The sequence below is a fragment of the Hippocampus comes genome, unplaced genomic scaffold (genome assembly GCF_001891065.2).
Source record: "Hippocampus comes isolate QL1 unplaced genomic scaffold, H_comes_QL1_v1.1 scaffold299, whole genome shotgun sequence".
NCBI lineage: Eukaryota > Metazoa > Chordata > Actinopteri > Syngnathiformes > Syngnathidae > Hippocampus > Hippocampus comes.
Window position 1 is genome coordinate 286,051 of NW_017805694.1, and position 19,046 is coordinate 305,096.

General features: G+C 56.7%; 2 protein-coding genes across 2 annotated transcripts in view; both read right to left on the reverse strand.

Moving 5' to 3' along the window:
* Window positions 1-11,381, reverse strand: part of LOC109522954 (coiled-coil domain-containing protein 136-like) — a 13,340-nt gene extending 1,959 nt beyond the window's left edge. The window contains 9 exon segments of the mRNA XM_019881778.1: window positions 743-855; window positions 1,586-1,717; window positions 2,388-2,601; window positions 4,044-4,227; window positions 4,585-4,607; window positions 4,609-4,894; window positions 5,241-5,315; window positions 6,935-7,177; window positions 11,145-11,381. Of these exon segments, the coding sequence (XP_019737337.1) occupies window positions 743-855; window positions 1,586-1,717; window positions 2,388-2,601; window positions 4,044-4,227; window positions 4,585-4,607; window positions 4,609-4,894; window positions 5,241-5,315; window positions 6,935-7,177; window positions 11,145-11,196 (1,322 nt within the window). The 5' untranslated portion in view covers window positions 11,197-11,381.
* Window positions 11,382-17,273: 5,892 nt separating this feature from the next.
* Window positions 17,274-19,046, reverse strand: part of LOC109522952 (transmembrane and coiled-coil domains protein 3-like) — a 6,936-nt gene continuing 5,163 nt past the window's right edge. Inside the window, exons 3-5 of the mRNA XM_019881776.1 lie at window positions 18,784-19,046; window positions 18,149-18,284; window positions 17,274-17,594 (exon numbers count right to left, since the gene is read on the reverse strand). The exon at window positions 18,784-19,046 is cut by the window's right edge and continues 13 nt beyond it. Of these exons, the coding sequence (XP_019737335.1) occupies window positions 17,289-17,594; window positions 18,149-18,284; window positions 18,784-19,046 (705 nt within the window). The 3' untranslated portion in view covers window positions 17,274-17,288. The remainder of the gene's footprint in view (window positions 17,595-18,148; window positions 18,285-18,783) is intronic.

Here is a 19,046-nt window from a genome sequence, read left to right on the forward strand (position 1 = left end):
TCCACCACAGCAAAACTCGAAGCACTTCTGTCCTTCAACTTTGTTGCCTTGAATTTGATTTTATTTTACTGGTGACAGTGTGCGGCAACCCATCGTGCTCGTGGCTTTGACGACATGCAACAGTGCAAACTGCCCGGCCGTCCCTTTTCCCCACACGGCTTCCATTTGGGGGGGGGGGGGGGGGGGGGGGGGGGGGGATGTGCGAAGCGAGAGCCGAGGCTTCTTCCTTTCGGTGCCACGCGGCGGCATCCCGGCGACACACGACTCAACCGAAGCGTCTTTCTTGATTCAAATGCCTTTCGTCCGTTTCAGGCCCCGCCCACCCAAACATTTTTTTCGGCCAGGAAAATAGCGCGGCGCAATATTTACGTTCTCAATGCTACAGTAGCTCAATACCATGTCAAAAAGAAATGAAAAGGTTTTTGAATGCGACTCCTCCTGGTCCGCGCCGAGTGCATCTTTGAGCGGGGGTCCCCAACCTTTTCGGGTGTTGCTGTTGGCAAACTTTTTTTTCCTCGCTTTTCAATGGCCGGCGTTAAAGCGGTTACGATCACTGAATTCCCGTTTCAAACGCTCTTCTTCTCCCGTACAACGAACGTCGAGTCAAATAACGCCGCTAACTACGAAGAAATGGACCAATCAGGCGGGGAGAAGTTTTTGTTTTGTTTTGCTCCTCCCTCTTTCCTTCCCGCAGGCCTGAAACGGAGGCGTTTTGCGCGGCGTCGACGGGCTCCTCTCATACCTTGCTCTCCGGGACGCCAAGTCGGACAGCCAGCACCAGACCACGCCCACTATTACAATCATTCCTATGAGGGGGATGGAGAGAACAGGGGGCTCAGACGGATGGATGAAGCTCTGAGGAGGGAATCAAACAAACACAAGGACGGCGGGGGATGGCCGGCGTGAATGAACCGAGGCGTGGATGGAAGGATGCAAATCAGACGTGAATGGCGCGACCGTCTGCGATGGGAAAGGAAAGGGGGCCGGGGGGGGCTCGGCGCTCGCCGACATTCAGAGAAGAAGGACGGCCGCGGGGAGACAGTTTGATGCAACACGCGGACGCCTCGTCACATGCACGCACAAAAAAAAAAAAAGCAGCGATGACACACGGCACGCTAGCGCCAGGTTTCCTTTCCCGCCTCCTTCGTTTTTGGGAGGGGCACGTTGTCCCCCTCCCATCTTCCCGCGGAAAGCCAACCAGTGATAAACATACCGTACGCCCCCATAGCATGAAAGCCACACCGCAGACAGAAGAGACAGTCGGCGCGATTGCGTTCGTGTTCGTCTGCAGTGGCTCCTCGTCGAACGGGAGAGAAGACACAAGCGCTGCGTGCGGTGACAGCGGTTCCCTCGACTTAAGTTGTTCCGTGAGCCGGTCGATGACCGGGACTCTTCTTGCCCGCGCGTGACGACTTTACGATTGTTTTTGTGGGAGGTTGTCGTTTTGGCTCACGACACAAAAAACCCCCTCCTAACTCAAGGGACCACCGTATACCGACTTGGATCTTTTTTTTCAATTCCCGAGTCAAACTTGTGCCACGGTCTACGAAAAGTTGGAAAAGGGAGGTCGCGCGGCCTCACTCACCGGATCGCCGCCAGCCAACTTCTCCAGCTCCGCCTTGCAGCGCCCAAGCTCCTCCTCCAGCTGGCGGCGCTCCCTCTGACTGCCGTCGTAGAGCTCCTGCAGCTCCCGCAGCTCCAACTTCAGGGCGTCGCACTGGAGCAAAGGCGACAGGACGCTCGCTGACTGGAAAAAGGTTGCACGACGGCGCCATCCCGTTTATCGCGAAGGACGCGCGCTCTCGTTTGACCCGTTTCACGTGAGGAAAGCGCACTTTTAAAATACGTCGCAGACCAAGAAACGGCGAGCGGAATACGCATCGAAATCTCCGGACGATCGGCAAGGGGCGGGCCTTGTCGAGCGTTTGAGCGCGATCCGTGGCCGACGGCGGCCTCTGAGCGAGTGCGCTCGTTCTGTTTTGTTGTTCTCACGGCGATCAAAGGGATTTAGATGATGGATTTGGACTCAAGATTTGTTCTTTCTAAATGACACAGTAGGAAGTGAGTGATCTCCTCCGTGAATAATTCTTGGTCGGGTCGTAATCAAAGAAAGGTTTCCCTCCGGGCGTGATCTGCAGCAATCGCGGTCGTTTTTCGCAGCGGGTCACGAATGTACGCCGGTGAGGATCGCTTGACGGTCACGCGTCGCGACGCGCTTTGCGGCCAAATATGCGTTGCTTCGCGCCGGCCTGTTCGGTGTCGGCGCGAAGCCGGCGGTCTCAGAGGCCGAGTGACGCGCTTGTTCAAAGTACGCAACGTGCAACGCCACTCGGTTTGATGTTGAGTTTGACAGCGAGTCCACTCCCAAATCCCAAAGGAGCCCTGACCTCTCTCTGAACCTGCCGGGCCTTCTCCTCGGCCCGCTTCAGCTGCTCGCGGAGCGAGACCACCTCCCCGCCGCCGCCGTTCTTCCGGACGGAGGCGTCCGCCCGGCCCACCGTCATGTAGCTGTCGCTCACAACCTCGTCAGCGGGCGTCTCCGTCCCCTGGCCGCCTTGGGTGCCCGCCTCTTCCTCCTTGGGGGCCAAGTACGCGCTGGGGCTGGGGGGGAGGGCCAAAGGAGAGCGGGTGAGGAGCGCGCTGAGAAGCAGTAAGAACCGAAAGAAACAAAGAAATTGGGCACTGCGCCTACCGGGGTGACACTGGAACGTTTTGGGAGAAGAACGATGAGGATGCCGACTCCCTCCCCCAAACCTCCAAGTTCGCGTGCTCTTTGAATGCGCTTGCCCATTGTCGTCTCTCAAAGTCAAAAGCCGCGCAATTGGCCCAAATGAACGTGCGCGCAAACGACCTTCGCGGCCGACCGCCCCTTGTGCACCGAAGCATTCCAGCTCTTCATTTCTCACCCAAAAAAGTCTCGACGCTCACGATTTGCACTTGAGACTTGGATCCGGACTTCCAAGACTTTCGATCCGGAGGCGACATCACGCCGCGCGGCTCGCACGTCGTGAAGAATCGGCGGAATTTGGCAACAGCCGCCGCACGCTTCAAGCGTCCGGCAGAGTGGGTCGATTTGTCGTCGAGCCGGTTTCAGCGCGCTCAATTGGCTGGAATCCCGCGCGTTCTGTAAATCAATCTAATCCAGCTCGGCCCTTCACCATCGGCATCGCTTGTCGTGTTCTGTTTTTGTTTTGCGTCGCCGTTCCGGCCGGGGCGGAGGGCGTTCCCCCCAGCGGCGCATCCCAATCATCAGACCGCGGAAGGACTTCCGAGGTGGGATGATCGGCCTTGCTCGCGACCTTTGGGCCCGGTGCTGATTTTCGAGACCTTTGTAGATCTCGCTCAATCGGGTGTCTTTTCTTGTTTGGTTCCCGTGGGGCATTTTTCTTGTTTGTCGCGTTGTCCTCGGTGCATATTCAGGTATCTTTTGGCTTTTCTGACGAGTGATTTGGCGTGATTACTTTTCCCGCTTATGATTCCCAGCGTTTTAAGTTGTCCTTTGTCGGTCTTGCGAGCGTATTTTTGCTAATCAACTGTTATTTTGTTGGTCGTCGGCCTTCGCCTGGCCTGCGTTTGTGGGCGCCGCTCCCACTCCGCAGCGGTCCGCAACCTGAACATCGCCGGCCGACGGAACTTGGATGACGGGGTCAACCCGACCGTTTCCCGCATTTCAAATTCATCGGCTCTCAAAGTCCGCATTTTTCCAGGACGGTTGCTCAGGCCAAGCCAAACCGTCCGATTGGCGAAAATCAATCGTCCCAAGCCGTGGTGAGTGGTTTGTGAGTTTTTAGTTTAGGTCAGTCCGAATGTCTGCGGGTGATCTGTGCTTCGCGCTGTGCTTTTTAACACCGGCCGGCATTGTCGCGTCACACGGACGGCGGCGTGGTGGATGAAGTCGGCACGGCAGGCCCGGCCCGGCCCGGCCCGCCGCATCGCAACGCGGCCACCAAACGGGCGTCCGCTGTTGTCGGCTCGCTGTTCCGGAAGGTATATCGCCGTCAGCCGATCCGTCCGCTAAGCGCGGCTGCCGAGCGACCTCTCACCTTGTCCGCTGTCTGCGGAGCAGCTGCAGCCTCTCCGATAGGCGCCGGTTGTCCTCCTTCAGGGCCCGGCACTCCTCCCGCAGGGTCCGGCACTCCCCCTTCAGCGGGTCCGCGTCGCCTGGGTGGGACAGGGCGGCTTCAGGGAGACGGCAAGTCACCGCGTCCGCGTGGCTTCTGATTGTACGCGGGGGGAGCCCGACTAGACTTGAGTCGCCGAGAAATGCGAGAAAAGCACCTGACGTACACTCCCGAATCAATAAATCGGCAACTTGGCCCTCTTACCCCGACTTGACTTGACGGGCCTGCGATCGTCATCGTGCACGGGACTCCCTCGACACCGCAATCGCCGCAGTTCAACTTATTAAATGTCAGATATGATATATCAATGATATATTTGCTGACGCTGCGATGGGCTGGCGACCCCCCTCCCTCCCTACCCCGCCTACCGCCCGAGGAAAGGCTCCGGCACACCCCGCGACCCTCCTGAGGAGAAACCGATCAGAAAACGGATCGTGAGCGGGCTCGGAAGCGGGCGCGGTTCTCACCCTCCGTCGTCCGGGCTTCGCCGCGCCGGCTCTTCACGCCGATGTCGCCCCTTGGCGCGGCGATCTCCAGCTCGTACTCGCGCGCGTCGTCGCCGAGGCGCCGGAGCTCGGCCCTGCGCCGGCACAGCTCCTCCTGCAGCGAGGCGATGTCGTTCTCGCGCTCGGCCGCCGCCTCCTCGGCCGCCTGCTGCAGCAGGAGCGCCTCCTCCCGGGCGGCGCGCAGCTCCTCCCGCGCCTCGGCCAGCTCGCCGGCCTTCTCCTCCTCCTCCAGGCCGTCCATCTCCGCCCGCGCCGAGCGCAGCTGGGCTGCGGGAGGGCGAGTCCGAGTTTAGTGTCGGGCAATCGACGTTCGGATCACTTTTTTAACGCGGAGACAACAAATGTTGCCATTGGATTCCGTTGAGCGGTCGTGACCTCGCCGCGGCCGCCTTTGTTGAGGCGGACGGCGGCCTGACTCGGCGCGACGGTGTTTGTTTGTCTCTGTGCGTGCCCTGCGACTGCCCGGCGAGCGGTTCAGGGTGTCGCCCTGCTGACGTCGCGCCCGTCAGTGATTCCTCCCTCTCTCGGCCAACACTTGCGCTGAGGCGTTCGGCGTTTTGGAAATGCGACAAGGCGGCTATTGTCAAGTCGAACGCGCCTTCTTCGAGCGCACCTTGCAGATTCTGGATCTGTCGAGTGAAGGCTTCGGCCTGATGGGCGCTGGCCAGACGTTCGTCCTCCAACAGTCCTGCAGGGAGGAGACCAGTGGGGGGGGGGCAATGGGAAAAGAGATAAGAGCAAAACGTCAATTGAGCAGACGGACAGAAAGATGGCAACCGGATGAGGCGTTTGCCCCTGAAGCAAAACTGAGGCACCAAAGCAAGTTTTTGCGCCACGCGCATGTTTCTCAAACTCCGACACGAGGCGAGTGAGCGTTTTCTGCAGTTCCCCACAGTCGAGATGATCGAAGCGGAATGTGACGCGCTCCCGCCTGCTAACTCCAGCAACGATGTCGATGGGAACATTCGTCTGCACCGAACGAGATTCGCTCCAGTCGTCAGCGCTCGAGCCGTTTGGATTTGAGAGGCAAAAGCCATCCAACCAAATTGTCTTTTTTCTTTTTTGGGGTTGTAATTTTGCCAGTGCTCACCGAGTGATGTTGAGATCGTTCCTGAGCCACTGAAATCTGAAATGGGTTGAACACATCAACCTTGGAAATCTCCATTTGAATCGGCGCTTTTCTATTTCCAAGGCCCCACTTCCCAGCTCGAGTGCAAAGTCGGTAAAGGTGCGTCACTGGCAGCACAACTAACTGCCCTGGAAGCAGGGAAACCCGACCCCCCTCCCCACACCCTCCCCCACTGCACCTGATGTCACTCCCCGACAATGTTCCCTGAGGAACCCCGCCAGTTGGCGACGCGGAACAGCTGAGCTGTCCCAACGGGAACTCTGGAAGCTTCTCTTGAGCGTGCGCAGTTGTTCCAGGAATGCGCTGCTGACACACACACATACACACACACGCACACACACACGTGCGCCGCATGACGCACACACTCGTGAGATGGCCGCAGGTCGTTACTCAGAAGGCCTTGCTGCGGCCGCTCGGGGGCCTCGAAAAGATGACATCCGGGATGACATGGAGATGACGTGTGGGAGTTTGTTGGAGGGAGCAACAGGAAGCGTTGAGCTCATCCTCTTGCTTTTAATACGACGGCGCGCGGGAGGCCAAACGATACGACGCTCACCTCCAGGTGGTGTTTTTCGTTGGTTGTCATTTCTGTCAGATTCCAGCGGCTCCTCCGGCCGGCACGGCGGCCGCGCGGATGCTTAGCGACTCGTCTTACGACGTCAACTATGACACGCCTGGATCACGTTGTACTTTGTTCAACGTCGCGGTCACAAGAGGATGGAATCGAATGGAACCTTTGGCCACCGGGGGGCGGTAGCATGCAGACGCAGACGGACGAAGAAGCCTTTCCCGAGTGTCCGGGACAGGAGCCGGCGTGTACGCGAGCTGCGAGTTTTGCCTTCCAATTTGCGTGGTGACAGAGCTTTTTGGGAACCAGGATCGACTTTTCAATCGAATGCTGTTTCTCGGCTTGTATCGCCAGTCGGGTCACTGGGACCGTTCGCTCGGGCGATACGAACGACGCTTTGTTTTCTGGGTGTGCGGGAGCGACCGACAAACAGCCTCGGAATTCAACGCTTGATGAGGGCGAGAGGGTTTGAAATGAGCGGGGGGGGTCAAAGTATCTCCCCCCCCCCACCCCCCAAAAGAATGGCTTCTGCTCGGAGCCCGAGGGCCCGGCCGTCTGTCAAGCCAGAGGGCGGCACCCGCCGGGTCGGACGGCGGCGGCCGGTTCTCACCTTGCAGCTCCAGGAAGCTGCGGCGGTGCTTCCCGGACGCCTCCCTGGCCCGGTCCAGCTCCAGCAGCAGCTGCGGGACTTGAGCCCTCAGCTCGTCCAGTTGCTGCTCGTCGCCGTCCCGCCCCGTCGGCTGGCGCTCCGTCTCCACCTTCTCGCGGCGGCGGCGGTGGTGGTGGTCCTTCCCCTCGAAGGCGACGCGCTCCGCGGCGAGGCCGCTGTCCGCTTTGAGCCCGCTCAGATCATCTGGAGGAGACACCAAAGCGCTCAGATGCGGGCGCGCAAAAGCGGGCCCCGCCGTCGTGATTCCAATCAAGAGCACCCTGCTCTTGATTGGAATCCACGAGGGCGCCTTTGAATTCTCTTTCTACGGCAGCAGCACCCATTTGAAGATTCAAAGTACGGCCGGCCACCTTTTCACCTTTTAACCGCTTGTCATCTTTGGCTTATGTTGAAAAAAAAAGGAGGTGCAAGATTGCACTCCCGATGCCTGCTTTCAAATCGAGGAAGTGAGAAAAGTGCGATTGTCGGATTGAGGCGCGGCGCAAGCCCGCCAAGAATTTGGAACCAAGTCTCCGCCGGGGACGACTCTGCGACTTGCCAGCGCTGCTCGGAAGACGCAAACGGCGCCCTGCGGGGACTTTTCCGTCCAGCAGGTGGCGGCAGGGGGCTGAGAATGCGGAGGGGGGGGGCGGCAAGCCGAAGTCATGATGATGACTCAACACTCAGCAATGCAGCAGCAACCCGGGGCGACCAGTCACAGAAGATGTGAGAAACGCGTCTCGCGCATGTCGCTCGAGGCAAACCGACCTCGACCGAAACAACATCACCATTCTTCTTTTTTTTTTTTTTTTAAGCCTCATTCAACTCATGAAGTCGTCTGGGAATTCCAAATGTTGAAATGTTCCCTTTGAAAAGCGAGCGCTTCCACGCTGCGTGTCACCTTTGCTCAAGGCATTTGTTCACGACGAGAGCCTCCCAAATGTGCTCTTTTCTTGTTTCCGCACGACATATTTCAGACGTCGTCGTTCAATCTTTCCTCGCCTCGGTGAATCGTTGGGATGTTTTCGAAAGGAGCGCATTCACGTGCACTTCATTTGCAAATCGCTTTTTTTTTTTTTTAATCGACGGAACTATTTTACCGTGACAATACGTTTGCATATTTTACAAGCATCGATGACTTCTTATCGTTTGGAAATCGGTTTCTTCTCAATTCATCGGGAAAAAAAAATCAAATTTTCGATGGAATCGTTCCGTCAGGGGAAAAATGGATCGCAATTTCCTGACTGCAATCAGCCTTCATTTTTTTTTTGCATTCACGTAACTCCCAAAATGCTCGATGAAAATCCGGCGAAGCGAAAAAAAACCCAACCAATCTGGCAACATCGCCTCGGCCGGTTCGTTTGTTCCAAGCGGCCGGAGTTGAAATCAAACAATCAATGAGACACGATGAACGTGAGTGACAAAACAATGCTGATGAGAACGATTCATCGCGGAGCTGCAAGAAGTCTCGACCATACCTGCGAGCGGCGCGCGGCGATACGGCCCGGCCCGTCTCCCGTTTCAAACGCAAAGTGGCCCCGGAGCGCGACGGAGAGCAAAGCCTCGCGCGCGCCCCTCCCACATCGCGATAGGTGACGTCGCGCGCAGCTGTCGCGCGCTCGGGAGTAAAGGAAAAGCGGAGGCCAGATGGGCGTGAGGACGGGAAAAAAATACAAAACAAAAAATCATTGGCGAGCGCTGCAGGAAAACAAAACAAAACGAGACGAGACGCCAGGCTTTGTTGTCAGCGAGCCCAAGGGAGCAAACTGGCTTCGCTTGTCAGCAAACCGGAGGGACCGGCGGGGCAAAAGCGGAGCCGCTCCTTCCCTGGCGACGGCGCCGAAGCGCCGGCTTCGATTTGCCCTCCGAGTCCATTGGCAAGAACGGCAAACATCTTGCTGGAATAAGCGCCCTCCGTACGTTACAAAAGCGAAAAGACCCCAAAATGTGCGTGGTCCCCCCGTGGCTTTTCTCCGGGTATTCCGCTTTCCTCCCACATTCCAAAAACATGCACGGCAGGCTGATTGAACGCTCCAAAATTTGTCCCGAGGTGCGAGTGTGAGCGCGGAGGACCGTTGGGCCGGCAACCGGTTCCGCCAAAGGCGGCCGGGAGAGCGACCCTTGCGAGGAGAGGCGGAGCAGGAAGTGGACGGATGCACGGGTAGCAGTTTTCGCCACGTTTTCGCTTGGGCTTGAGCGGACGTGGCGCTTGTCCTGTCAGAGGATAAAGAACAGCCGGCCGTGAGGATTTGCCGTGTCGTCGGGCTGCAGTTGCTGCGCGCTTGCTTTCCGTCGATGCTTTCCGTCGGCCCATCGGCGGCGTGTCCCCGAAAGTGAACGCCCTCCGCGTTCGTCGCCGTCAATTCTTCTGTTTTAGTCCGGTCGGTGCGTTTTCAATGCCTCGAACTGTTCAGCGGTTTGCGGCGTCACTCACGCCGACCCGCTTCGCGTCGCGGTCACTGTCGCCCTTTGCGCTTTGCTTTTTCCAGCCGACGCAATCTTGCGGCAGCCTCGGAAGAGCGGCGGGGGCGCCGGCGCGCAAGAGCTTCTCTTTGGGTTTCAGGGCTGACGTCGGAAGCGCGGCGAGGACCGAGGAGAGCCGCGCCTCATCCGAAGCCGGCCTCACGGGCGGCGTCTCGGCTCAGCCGATTCTTGCTCGTCGTGATTTGGCGGCCGCCCGGCGCCAAGCGCCACCTTTTGGCGGGATGTCATCATTTCACGTCGGCTCGCCCTATCATTCCTGTTTCCCCGCAGCGGCTGGCGCGAGGAGGCGCCCGGTGTCTTCAGGAACGCCGCGAGGATCGAGCGCAGGGGAGACGGCGTGACGACGCCAGGAAGCTGATTGAAGATCGAGCCGACGACTTTAGCCCTACTTTGGAACCTGAAGCCTTCACATCACATCAAGGCCTCCTTCCGCTTGTTTGAAAGACGGGAGGGGCCCCAAAAACAGGATTCCATTTCTTCCGATCCTTCTTCGGTTTTCGGACCGGAGCGATGGGATGATTCGGACGCACTCGTGCTCCGAAGAAAGAAGCGGATGACGTCAGTCCCATATGCGCTGCCTTTGAGGGAGGGAGGGGAAAGCCCCCAAAAAGGCGGGGAGGCCTCCGGGGCCCCGAAGGCTCCTTCTCGTCCGCCTCGCCTCCGCGAGAAGCTCGCAGCCGTGATGCGTCCAACTCTGCCGCTGCGCCCTGCGAAAAATGGCCGCCTTTCTTCATCACCCGCGCTCGCTCGGACGCGACGTCGAGGGGAAGAGATGAAGAGTTAGCGAGGCCGAGCACGTCGCGAGCCGGCAGATTCCTCCCCCGTCTTGCGCACGCAAGGCAATCCAAAGCCTTCCACGCCGTCGTGTTGTTCGCGGCGGCTCATTTTTGGGGCTTTTTGCTTTTGTGTTGCGCACACAGGAAGAGGAAGCCACGCGCTCGACGAGGTCGCTGACTTTTCCGCGCCACCGACCCTCCGACGAAACGTGCTGCGGGTAAACACGCAGTCAAAGACACGTCCCGCAAAAAGAACGCTGCCCCAAAAATATCGCTCACCCCGTTGCCGACGATTGCGAGCTTGTTGGGAAACGATTTTTGCCGCATGATGGTTTGGGACGTTTCCTTACTTTCGGGGACCGTTTGTGTTTTGTTTTGCTTTGCTTTTTCAGCCGCTGGTGAACGACAGCAACGGCAAAGATTTCGTGCGCATTTCAGCACCGCCGTCAATCGATCAAGCGAAAGCATCCCCGGCGGGCCGAGGAGCACGTTCATCTCGGAAGCTTCCGAATGAAGGTCACCGGATGAAGCCAGCATTCGCGTCGCCCTGCGACCAAAAATGCTGAAAGAGCAACGGCGGCGTGCAAGTGAGCCGAGCCGGACGAGCGCCGCTTTGGGGCCTCTTCTCCTTTGGCCCGCCGCGGGAAGTTCCGCTGGAAACAGGCGGCCGGTTTTGCCCCCCCCTGCCAGCGCACCATCAAACGGCTTTGAAAACAACCAAGGACCCCGAGCGCACTTGCTAACCGAGCCCAGACGCTGCCCGCGCGCATCCTGACGCCAGGTGCCCGCCCGCTCGCCCGACCATCCTTCCCTCCCCTCCCGGCTCAAAATAGTCACCGGCGCAGCATCGCGACGTGCGCGCGCGCGCGCACACGCCCGCGCGGAGGCTGACGAAAGGCGAGCGCACAGACCTGCGGCGTCCGAGGCCTCCTCGAGGAGCGGAGGGAAGCGCGCGGCGTCCATCGCGGCGTCGAGAAGGCGAACGACGGCCGCGAGCGTCCGCCGCCGCGCCCCGAGAGACGAATGAGCAGCGTGGGAGCCGCGGCGAGAGAGGCGAGGGGGGAGGGAGCGGCGGGGGCTTGCAAATTCCGGCTTCTTGCTTTCTCTCGCTCGTTCGCTCTCGCTCTCGCTCCCGCTCTCGCGCGAACCCTCCCAGCTTGAGCGGGGTTTTTTTCTGTCTCCTATTTTTACCGGCCGTTGTCTATTGTGATGCAGCAAGGCACCGATTCCGAATATCATCGCCAGCCGGCTGGCTTCCCGATGTCGATTTTTCAGCTCACTGCACTTTATTTTCCCAAAGACTTTTTGACTTTTATTGACAGAAGCGACTGCCGTCACACCAAGACACCAAAAAAGGTTCAACGGGATGTCGTGGCCCAAGTTTCGCCTTTCTTCTTCTCATGCGGAAGTGACCTTTGGCCCACGCATTCGCCTCAACCGGGGCTGTCAAAGTCATTTTTGGCGCGGGCCACATTTTCGGGACCGTTTCGCTTGGAGGGCCGATATGACTGAAACCATAGAAAGAAGTCAAGAATAACTGTTGATTCAACAGCTGAAGTTCCCGTCATGAGGGGTTTGGGAACAAGAAAATGCTTCGACGACATCTCTTATTGATCACATATGAGAATTTAAAACGCTGCTGCACGTGTTAGAAAGGATCATGGAAGTTGACATCTTTGAGCTGCTTTCGCGGGCCACACGAAATGATGTGGCGGGCCCCACCTGGCATTTAGCCCACAGGCGGCAAACTTCAGTTTGCCGCCTGTGGGCTAAACAAGATGGTATCGGTATGCGTGTCTCTTCGTTTTCACTCTTCTTCAAGACTGGGTAGGAAGCATGTCGCTTCCTACCCAGGCACAGCATAAAACCAAAAGAGCCCTGATGCAAAACAAACCACATTTCGACTTCTTCCGCGACACCCCATCTTCGATTCTCTCAGCGCGTGTTTTCGGGCGCTCGCAACCTACAAGCCAAAAGGGCTTTGAACTGCAATCGTGACTTCCAGAGTAGGCCGGCCAGAGTCGTCATGCACATTGGTGATCCCCCCCCCCAAAAAAAAGAAAAAGTGCGCTGCAAAGAGTAGATTCGTATTTGAGCGCTGTCAGTCAGCAGGAAGTGCTTTGCGCACACACGCCACCGCATCAGAAAGGGGAAATGTCTCCCCCGCCAAAACTCAGTTTGCACCTTGAGATAAAAGTCACATTGGGGCTTCTTTTGGGCGCCGACAGAGGTGGCAAAAGTACTCACACAGTCAACTTCCGTTTTTTTTTTTTTTGTCTAACAAAAAAAAAGAAGCGCTGACTGCACTCCAAGAAAAGTCCACCGAGCGACCTCGGATGGAATCAAGACTCTCTCTCGGCACTTTTTGACTTCAGTCAAAGAGTTGAATCACGACTTCCGCTTTTACCGAAGTAAAAAGCTCCTCAAAGTACCCCCCCCACCCCCTCTCCAAACTTAAGAGGGAGGAGAGCAACGTGTGAAACAAACATAAAAGTACCGATTCGACTCCTTCACTGAAAGAAAAATGAAAAAGTAGTCACAGCATGTACGGGACTAGAAATGCGGAAACTAAAACAAAAATGAGAACTTTTGTAGGAGAGGAATCCCGCCCCCCAAAAAAAAAAACAATCATTCTTAAGTAATAATGAAAAAATGAAATGGCCAGTTGTGACAATTTTTCCTCACCAAATGACATCTTTATTATTGTGAAATGAAAAACAGAGTTTTCCATAGGGAGGAGCGCGTGCACGGTATCATTGTCGGATGTTTTGGATCGCTTCGGTGTCGCGGGTCTGCACCAAAAGGACCCAAATGCAAAGCCACCCTGTCCAATTTCAATCTCGCGAATCTCATTTCCTGCGTGTCTTTTTGGCCATTGCGGTCGATGCGTCCCGCATGCTCGGAGAATGTTGGCGCACGTGACGGCTTTGGCCAGCAAAACGAGGTCAGCTCCCACCGAGTCACGTCACCGAAGGGAAAAAAACAAACAAAGAAACACAAAGAAGAGACATTTTTTCTCCGCCGCTCGCACACCAGCGTCTTTGTTTTGTCCAAATTGTCCAAGTCGGGGGCAGGACGCCCGCAGTCCGCCGCAGGAATGCCGAGCGTGGAACACAAAACGCTCGCCTGTTTTCGCTTCTTTTTTTTTTTTTTTTTTTTTTGCTATTTTTCAGGGCGTCGCGAACTCCGGACCCCACGGCAAACTCGCCCGTGACGCTTTGGCGGACGACCTGAACAAATGTCCTGGGGACGATTCTCCAAATCGGCCTGAAACGAAACGAAAAGACCTCTCCCGCCGGCGTTTGGTCAGGAAAGCGACCGTCAGACAAACAAGGAAGTGCGCCGCCATACGTCTTCGACCACGACTGCAGCTGAGATGCCGCGATCGGGGTCGGATCCTTGCAGAAGATAAGGAAAATACCATTTGTGTCTTCAACTATCCCAAAAGCGCGAGCGTCTGCACTTCCGCTTGGCATGTCAAAGTCATTTTGCCTTGTCGCTTGGCTGCGAGCCAAGCGGACTTTCCCGAGGCCAAAAGCCGTGCGGTCGCTTGAAATACACAGCGGGTCATCGTCCCGCTTTCATGGCGAGTTGGACAGGACTCTCGCATTGGTCACAAGCGGTCGGGAGCCTCCGTTGGGAAGAATTGTTCACCGTTTGCCGAACCGCTGCTTCGACGTGCGGCGCTCGTATCGCTCAAGTTTACAATGCGTACAAAAAAAGCATCCAAATGATGTCCCGTATTGCGAAAAAAAAAAGGTAAATCGGCTCACTTGTATCTCAAGCGCGTCAACATAAATTAGCATCCACTTCCAAGCAAAAACAGCCTCCCTTTTTTTTTTTTTTTTGTTATTGGAAATAAAACCAAAAAGGGATCATCGACAGCTGGCATTTGACCAGAGCTGTTAAGATTTTTTTTTTTGATTGCCGGTGACGTCGTGGAAGCGGCCGAGGCTGCTGTTGCCTAGCGACTGCAAGAACTCCAGGGTGCCTTTGAATTCGGGCGCTCCCCCCCCCCCCCCTCCAAATACTTCACTTCGGCTGGTAAAATAGAAGTCGTGATTGCGCAATCCTCTGCCGTTGTCGTCCCGTAACAGCGAACACGTCCTCATTCCTTGCACTCAATACAAGTCCAAAGTAGAAGAACCAAATCCTACCCTGAGGTGAAGTGAAATCTCTTTTTTGGAGACAAAGTACGAATACAAAGTGACCCCCCTTGTTCCGAGCAAATCCTCCTCAACTTGGAATTGGATCGATGAGGCACGTGGACTGATATCTCCGGAGGAGGGCAAAGCAAGCGAAACTTGAACCTTAACCCGGAAGACTTTTTTGCGCGAAGCAAAAGATGTTGTCATGGGAGCTTCCATCCATCCCCGTCCGCGGCGTTGACTCGAAAGGACAATGATTATTGAAAGAAAGCAGACTTTACATTTGTTTGATTTTGCGTCAAGCAAAACAGGAAAAAAAACACGACGGATGCCGAGACCGACTGCGTATTTGGCAATGAATAGTACTCGGCCATTTGTTTTTGTTTTTCTAAGGCCGACCGCGATCTGGGCTTGATTCTTGTTACGCTTGCGCCCTCTGGCGGGCATTCTGGTGACGGCACAGGAGTCCCCCGAGGGTCCTTTTGTCATCCGCTGGGGTGCGAGGGCCGCTCCGCGGAAAGCAGCCGACTCGGACGCCCCTGCTGCCGCCCGTTCCGCCAAGTTGGTCGGGGGCGCCGATCCGTCCAAAAGCGTCAAACCAAGCGCAACCCAACCGGAAGACAAACTCCGTCGACGCTGATTAAAAAGGCTTTCATTCAGGGGCGTCGAACGCGGGCCCCAAGGAGGTTCGATCAGGCCCGCGGGATCATTTAAAAGTGAAAAAAGGCATCAAAGACACGGAAGGAATATTTTGAATACGATGCAATTCGTGGAGTATCCGCTAGGCGGACACACTGTTTTGATCACAGTAGAAGACAACACTGTGTTGATGACAGAAGAAGACAACGGCAGCCCCAGTCTGTCACTGAGACAGACTCAACACAGCAGACGCTGTCAACGATATGTGAATACTTTATTCTTGACACATTTAATAGCACTCTCCTTAGTTTGGAAGGTGTAGGCAGGGATTACATTTAGATTTTCTACGCGCACGTGTTAATGGTTTTAAAATTCCTTTCTTTATAAATCTCGTTTCATCTTTTTTCATATTTTTCAATACTTGTTCAAAGTTCTGTGCCTTTGTACAATCAGTGGGATCAGTTGCAATGCATAGATGTGAATGAGAAAAGTCAATTGCACAGTTGTCGAAGGAAATTTTAAGGCGTTTCATGAAATGTTTTGTAAAAGATATGTTCATTAAATGTCAACATTTTCCTAATGTTCCTTCTGGAATGTGCCCCCCCCCGCTCCACCCCACCCCTTTCAAGGAGGGAAGGAAGTTTTAAAAACAACACGTAACAACATTCTCACAGTAATGATCCTTCTTCAACCGGAAGTCAGCGATGAGCCTCCACAAGGAGGCCGTTCTGTGTTTCGGCTGGCTGGAATGGCCAAAGGGGGCGGGGCCTTGGGATGCAATTTAAGTCATTTGGGGGCCAATACGGGAGCGTCCGCGCGCGCAAAATCTGCACAAGCACATGTAAGATCCACAAACAAGGGCCCGAGCCGGGATTCGAACAACGAACCTCACAAGGTGTGAGGCGTGAAATGATTTCCGATGTACTTTTGGCATCCGTGCAGGAAGTTGGTCCATTTTATTTATTTTTTTTAAATATGTGCAAATTTTACAGTGAGAGAAAGGACACTTCATCAGGTACCCGTGTGCAAATTAGAACGTATCAAAAATGACTTTTACGGTGACAATACCGATAAAGAAGGCTCGCTTCACATTTTTGGGGCGGCCGAGGATTGATCCCTGGGGAACTCCCATTTTCTCGCTTTCGATCCGATCGGCCTTGATCGCTTCCCGCTTCCAAGATGGTCCAAAGAAAGCCGCGCTTGCGCCACTCTTGCTCGGATTCCGCGGCTCCGAGACACGCCTCCATTTGGCTTCTCGGCAGTCCTTGGCCGCATAAGGCGGCGCACTCGGATGAGGCGCAAGGATGACGTCGCACAACGGCGACTGGCATTGCGTTTGCGTACGCGAGTGGTGGCAACCGAGCCAACCTCATAGCACCTGCATCAAAACGACGACAGCAAGTTGCATTTCCCGCGGCCCAAAGTAGAACGGATCTCGCCGCAGAGTCGGCTCTTTTTTGCGACCTTTTGGTGTGGCAACTTTTGAAAAAGCCAATCATCTGAAAACGCCACCATTTCGGATCGCGCGATCCGAGGTCAAGTCTCGTCGCCGCCGTGAGAAAGGCGACCGTTTCGAGCGATTTACTCTTGCCGTCGCAAAGGCGGAGCGACTTGTGCGGACCTCATGTTTCGTCCATTTCAAGAGGGAATTTTCAAGTGTTGAGAAGAGCAACAACTTCCTGCCGACGAACCCTGCACGGCCGAGGTAGATGCGCTTGACTTCAAGGGTCTTGCGGAGTCGTCCGTTTGTGCCCGTGCGCATCTTCAAATCAAAGTCGCGCTCCATCTTGACACCATTTTCTTTTTTTCCACCCAATCCCCCGCTTTGTGTGAGCGAGAGCCTTCTTCCTGGATCAAGGACCCCGAGTGGCAATCCGGGTGCCGCGCCACCGTCAAAACAATTTCCGGAACCAAATTGTCCTTCGTGTAAACCAAAACAACGTTTCATTGTTTTCAGCAATAAAAGAAAAAAAGGGGATCGCTGTTAGTAAACACTTCAAAGTCCGAAATGTCGGGGCACTGACGGGTCGGAAGCCCGCTTGCCCGATCAATCGCCGAAACAGCGTCCCCGGCCCGAAAAATGCTCATTTTGGCCCGCGCCTTGAAGCACCCTTGCGACAAACGGGCGCTCGCCGGAGAGCGGTCTACCGACGGACCGGTTCTATGGAATGCTTCGGTTGTCATCGTCAGGTTGAAGACAGGAAAGGAGTTCATTTCATTTCATTTCATTTGGGCGCAGGCAATCGCCGGGGAGCCGATCCGCCGCGGCTACGCCGGCGCCAGCAGTCGCTCGAGGGCAAAGTGCAGGCGCTCCCAGTTCTTCCAGAAGACGGCCAGGAAGCAGACGGCCAGCGCGGTGGCCGCCACGTGCTGGCGGCTCCTCACCAGCGGGGCGGCGAACTTGGCGGCGGTGGAGACGCACACCAGGATGACGGTGATCAGGGCCAGCATGATGTTGATGCTGCGTCCCAGCAGGACGCGGGCGTCGCCGCTCTCCAGCTGCACCGTCTGCTGCTGCTGCTGCTGCTGGAACTCCAGCTTGGTCACCCGCGTCTGGCACGACTCCAGAGCTTCCTGCGGAGCGGCGATTGAAAAGGGTTCATGAGAGGGGGGGGGGGAGAGAAAGCCTGCCCGAAAACGATTGCCGAATATTCGCGGGGGGATAGGGCTGGAGCCTAGACGCGGCGGGAGCTAAACTCCACCACCGGTGATTGCCACACACAGGGACCAAAATCCAGCAACCGTCGTCGCGCAATTAGTCAGAATCGACGGGGCCGGGGGCGTCATGCGCCGACACGGGTTCATATGGAGGACGTCACACCGCGCAAGTTAATCTGCGGCGGTGGCGGGCCGCCATCGGAAAGTGCGCCATGCGTTCCGCACAAAATTGCCCGCCGGCCACCGTGACGGAGGGATTCCTTTCGCTTTGAGCGCTACACGGAGGCGCTCGCCGGGGAGGCTTCCTTCCGTCAATTTGGTGACGTCTCGGCGCGGCCGCAAGCGGAAGGCTGCTCGTGGCCGACGAATGACGGCCACGAGATTTGGGCAGGGACGACTTGGGTCCACGGGACGCTCCTCAACGTCACGAGCCGCCACGGGGGGAAGCCGGCGGGATGTGGAGCGGCTACCTGAATGTCGCGGGCTCTCTCTTGGGCCTGGTAGGCCACGCGCTCCTCGATGCTGGCCAGTTCTTGCTTCAGGTCCGTCATCTCGTGCTGGTGAAGCTCCGTCAGGTCGTTCAGCTGGTCCTCCAAACGCGCATACCTGAAACGGAGAGCCCGCGCTACTTTGACATCGACGTCTCTGCACTCGTCGGCGGCGACGACCGCAACACGCGGCGCCGCACCGGCCGTCGATTGCAATGCGGCATTCGACCTCGACGCCGCAATTGGCCGCTTGACGCGACGGAGCTAAGTCCATCTGAACTCGATGTCCCTTCAGAGATCCCGCCGACTTTCATACTCGAGGTCATCGCTTTCGGCAGACGGCCTGCGCCGCCGGCAGCGGGCATTCGACAGTCAATGAGAGTCTGGCGTGACTGGCTCCCAGTGAGCAACGAGACAATTCCCAAGATCGCGAATTTTGGTCGAGACCTGCTCGACGCGAGCGGAAACGTCGGGCGGCCGACGCGAGAGCCGCTCGGCGTCCGCCTCTCTGACGCGCGACGATCGAGACGCAAAAACACGTCTCGGCGGTATGAAGAGGCCCAGCGAGCAAAGCCAGCTTCCACTCGGGAACTTTTCAGCTGAACGGTGCCACCGACCTGTATCGCTCCTCCTGCAGCGTTTGGCTGATGACGCCGAGCTCCCTGGCCAACTGGGCCTTCACCACCTCCACGTCCTCCTCCAGCTGGTTCTGCGCGTCTTTCATGAGCCTGGCCTCCGCCAGGCCGGTTGCCAGCGCGCCGTGGGCGTCGCCCTCCGCCGGCCGGCCCCGTCCCTGCGCCAGCCCGTTGCTGTCCGCCGACGTGGAGGCGCTCCCCGAGGAGCACTCGTCGTCGCTGGGGTACTTGGGCCTGCCCGCCAG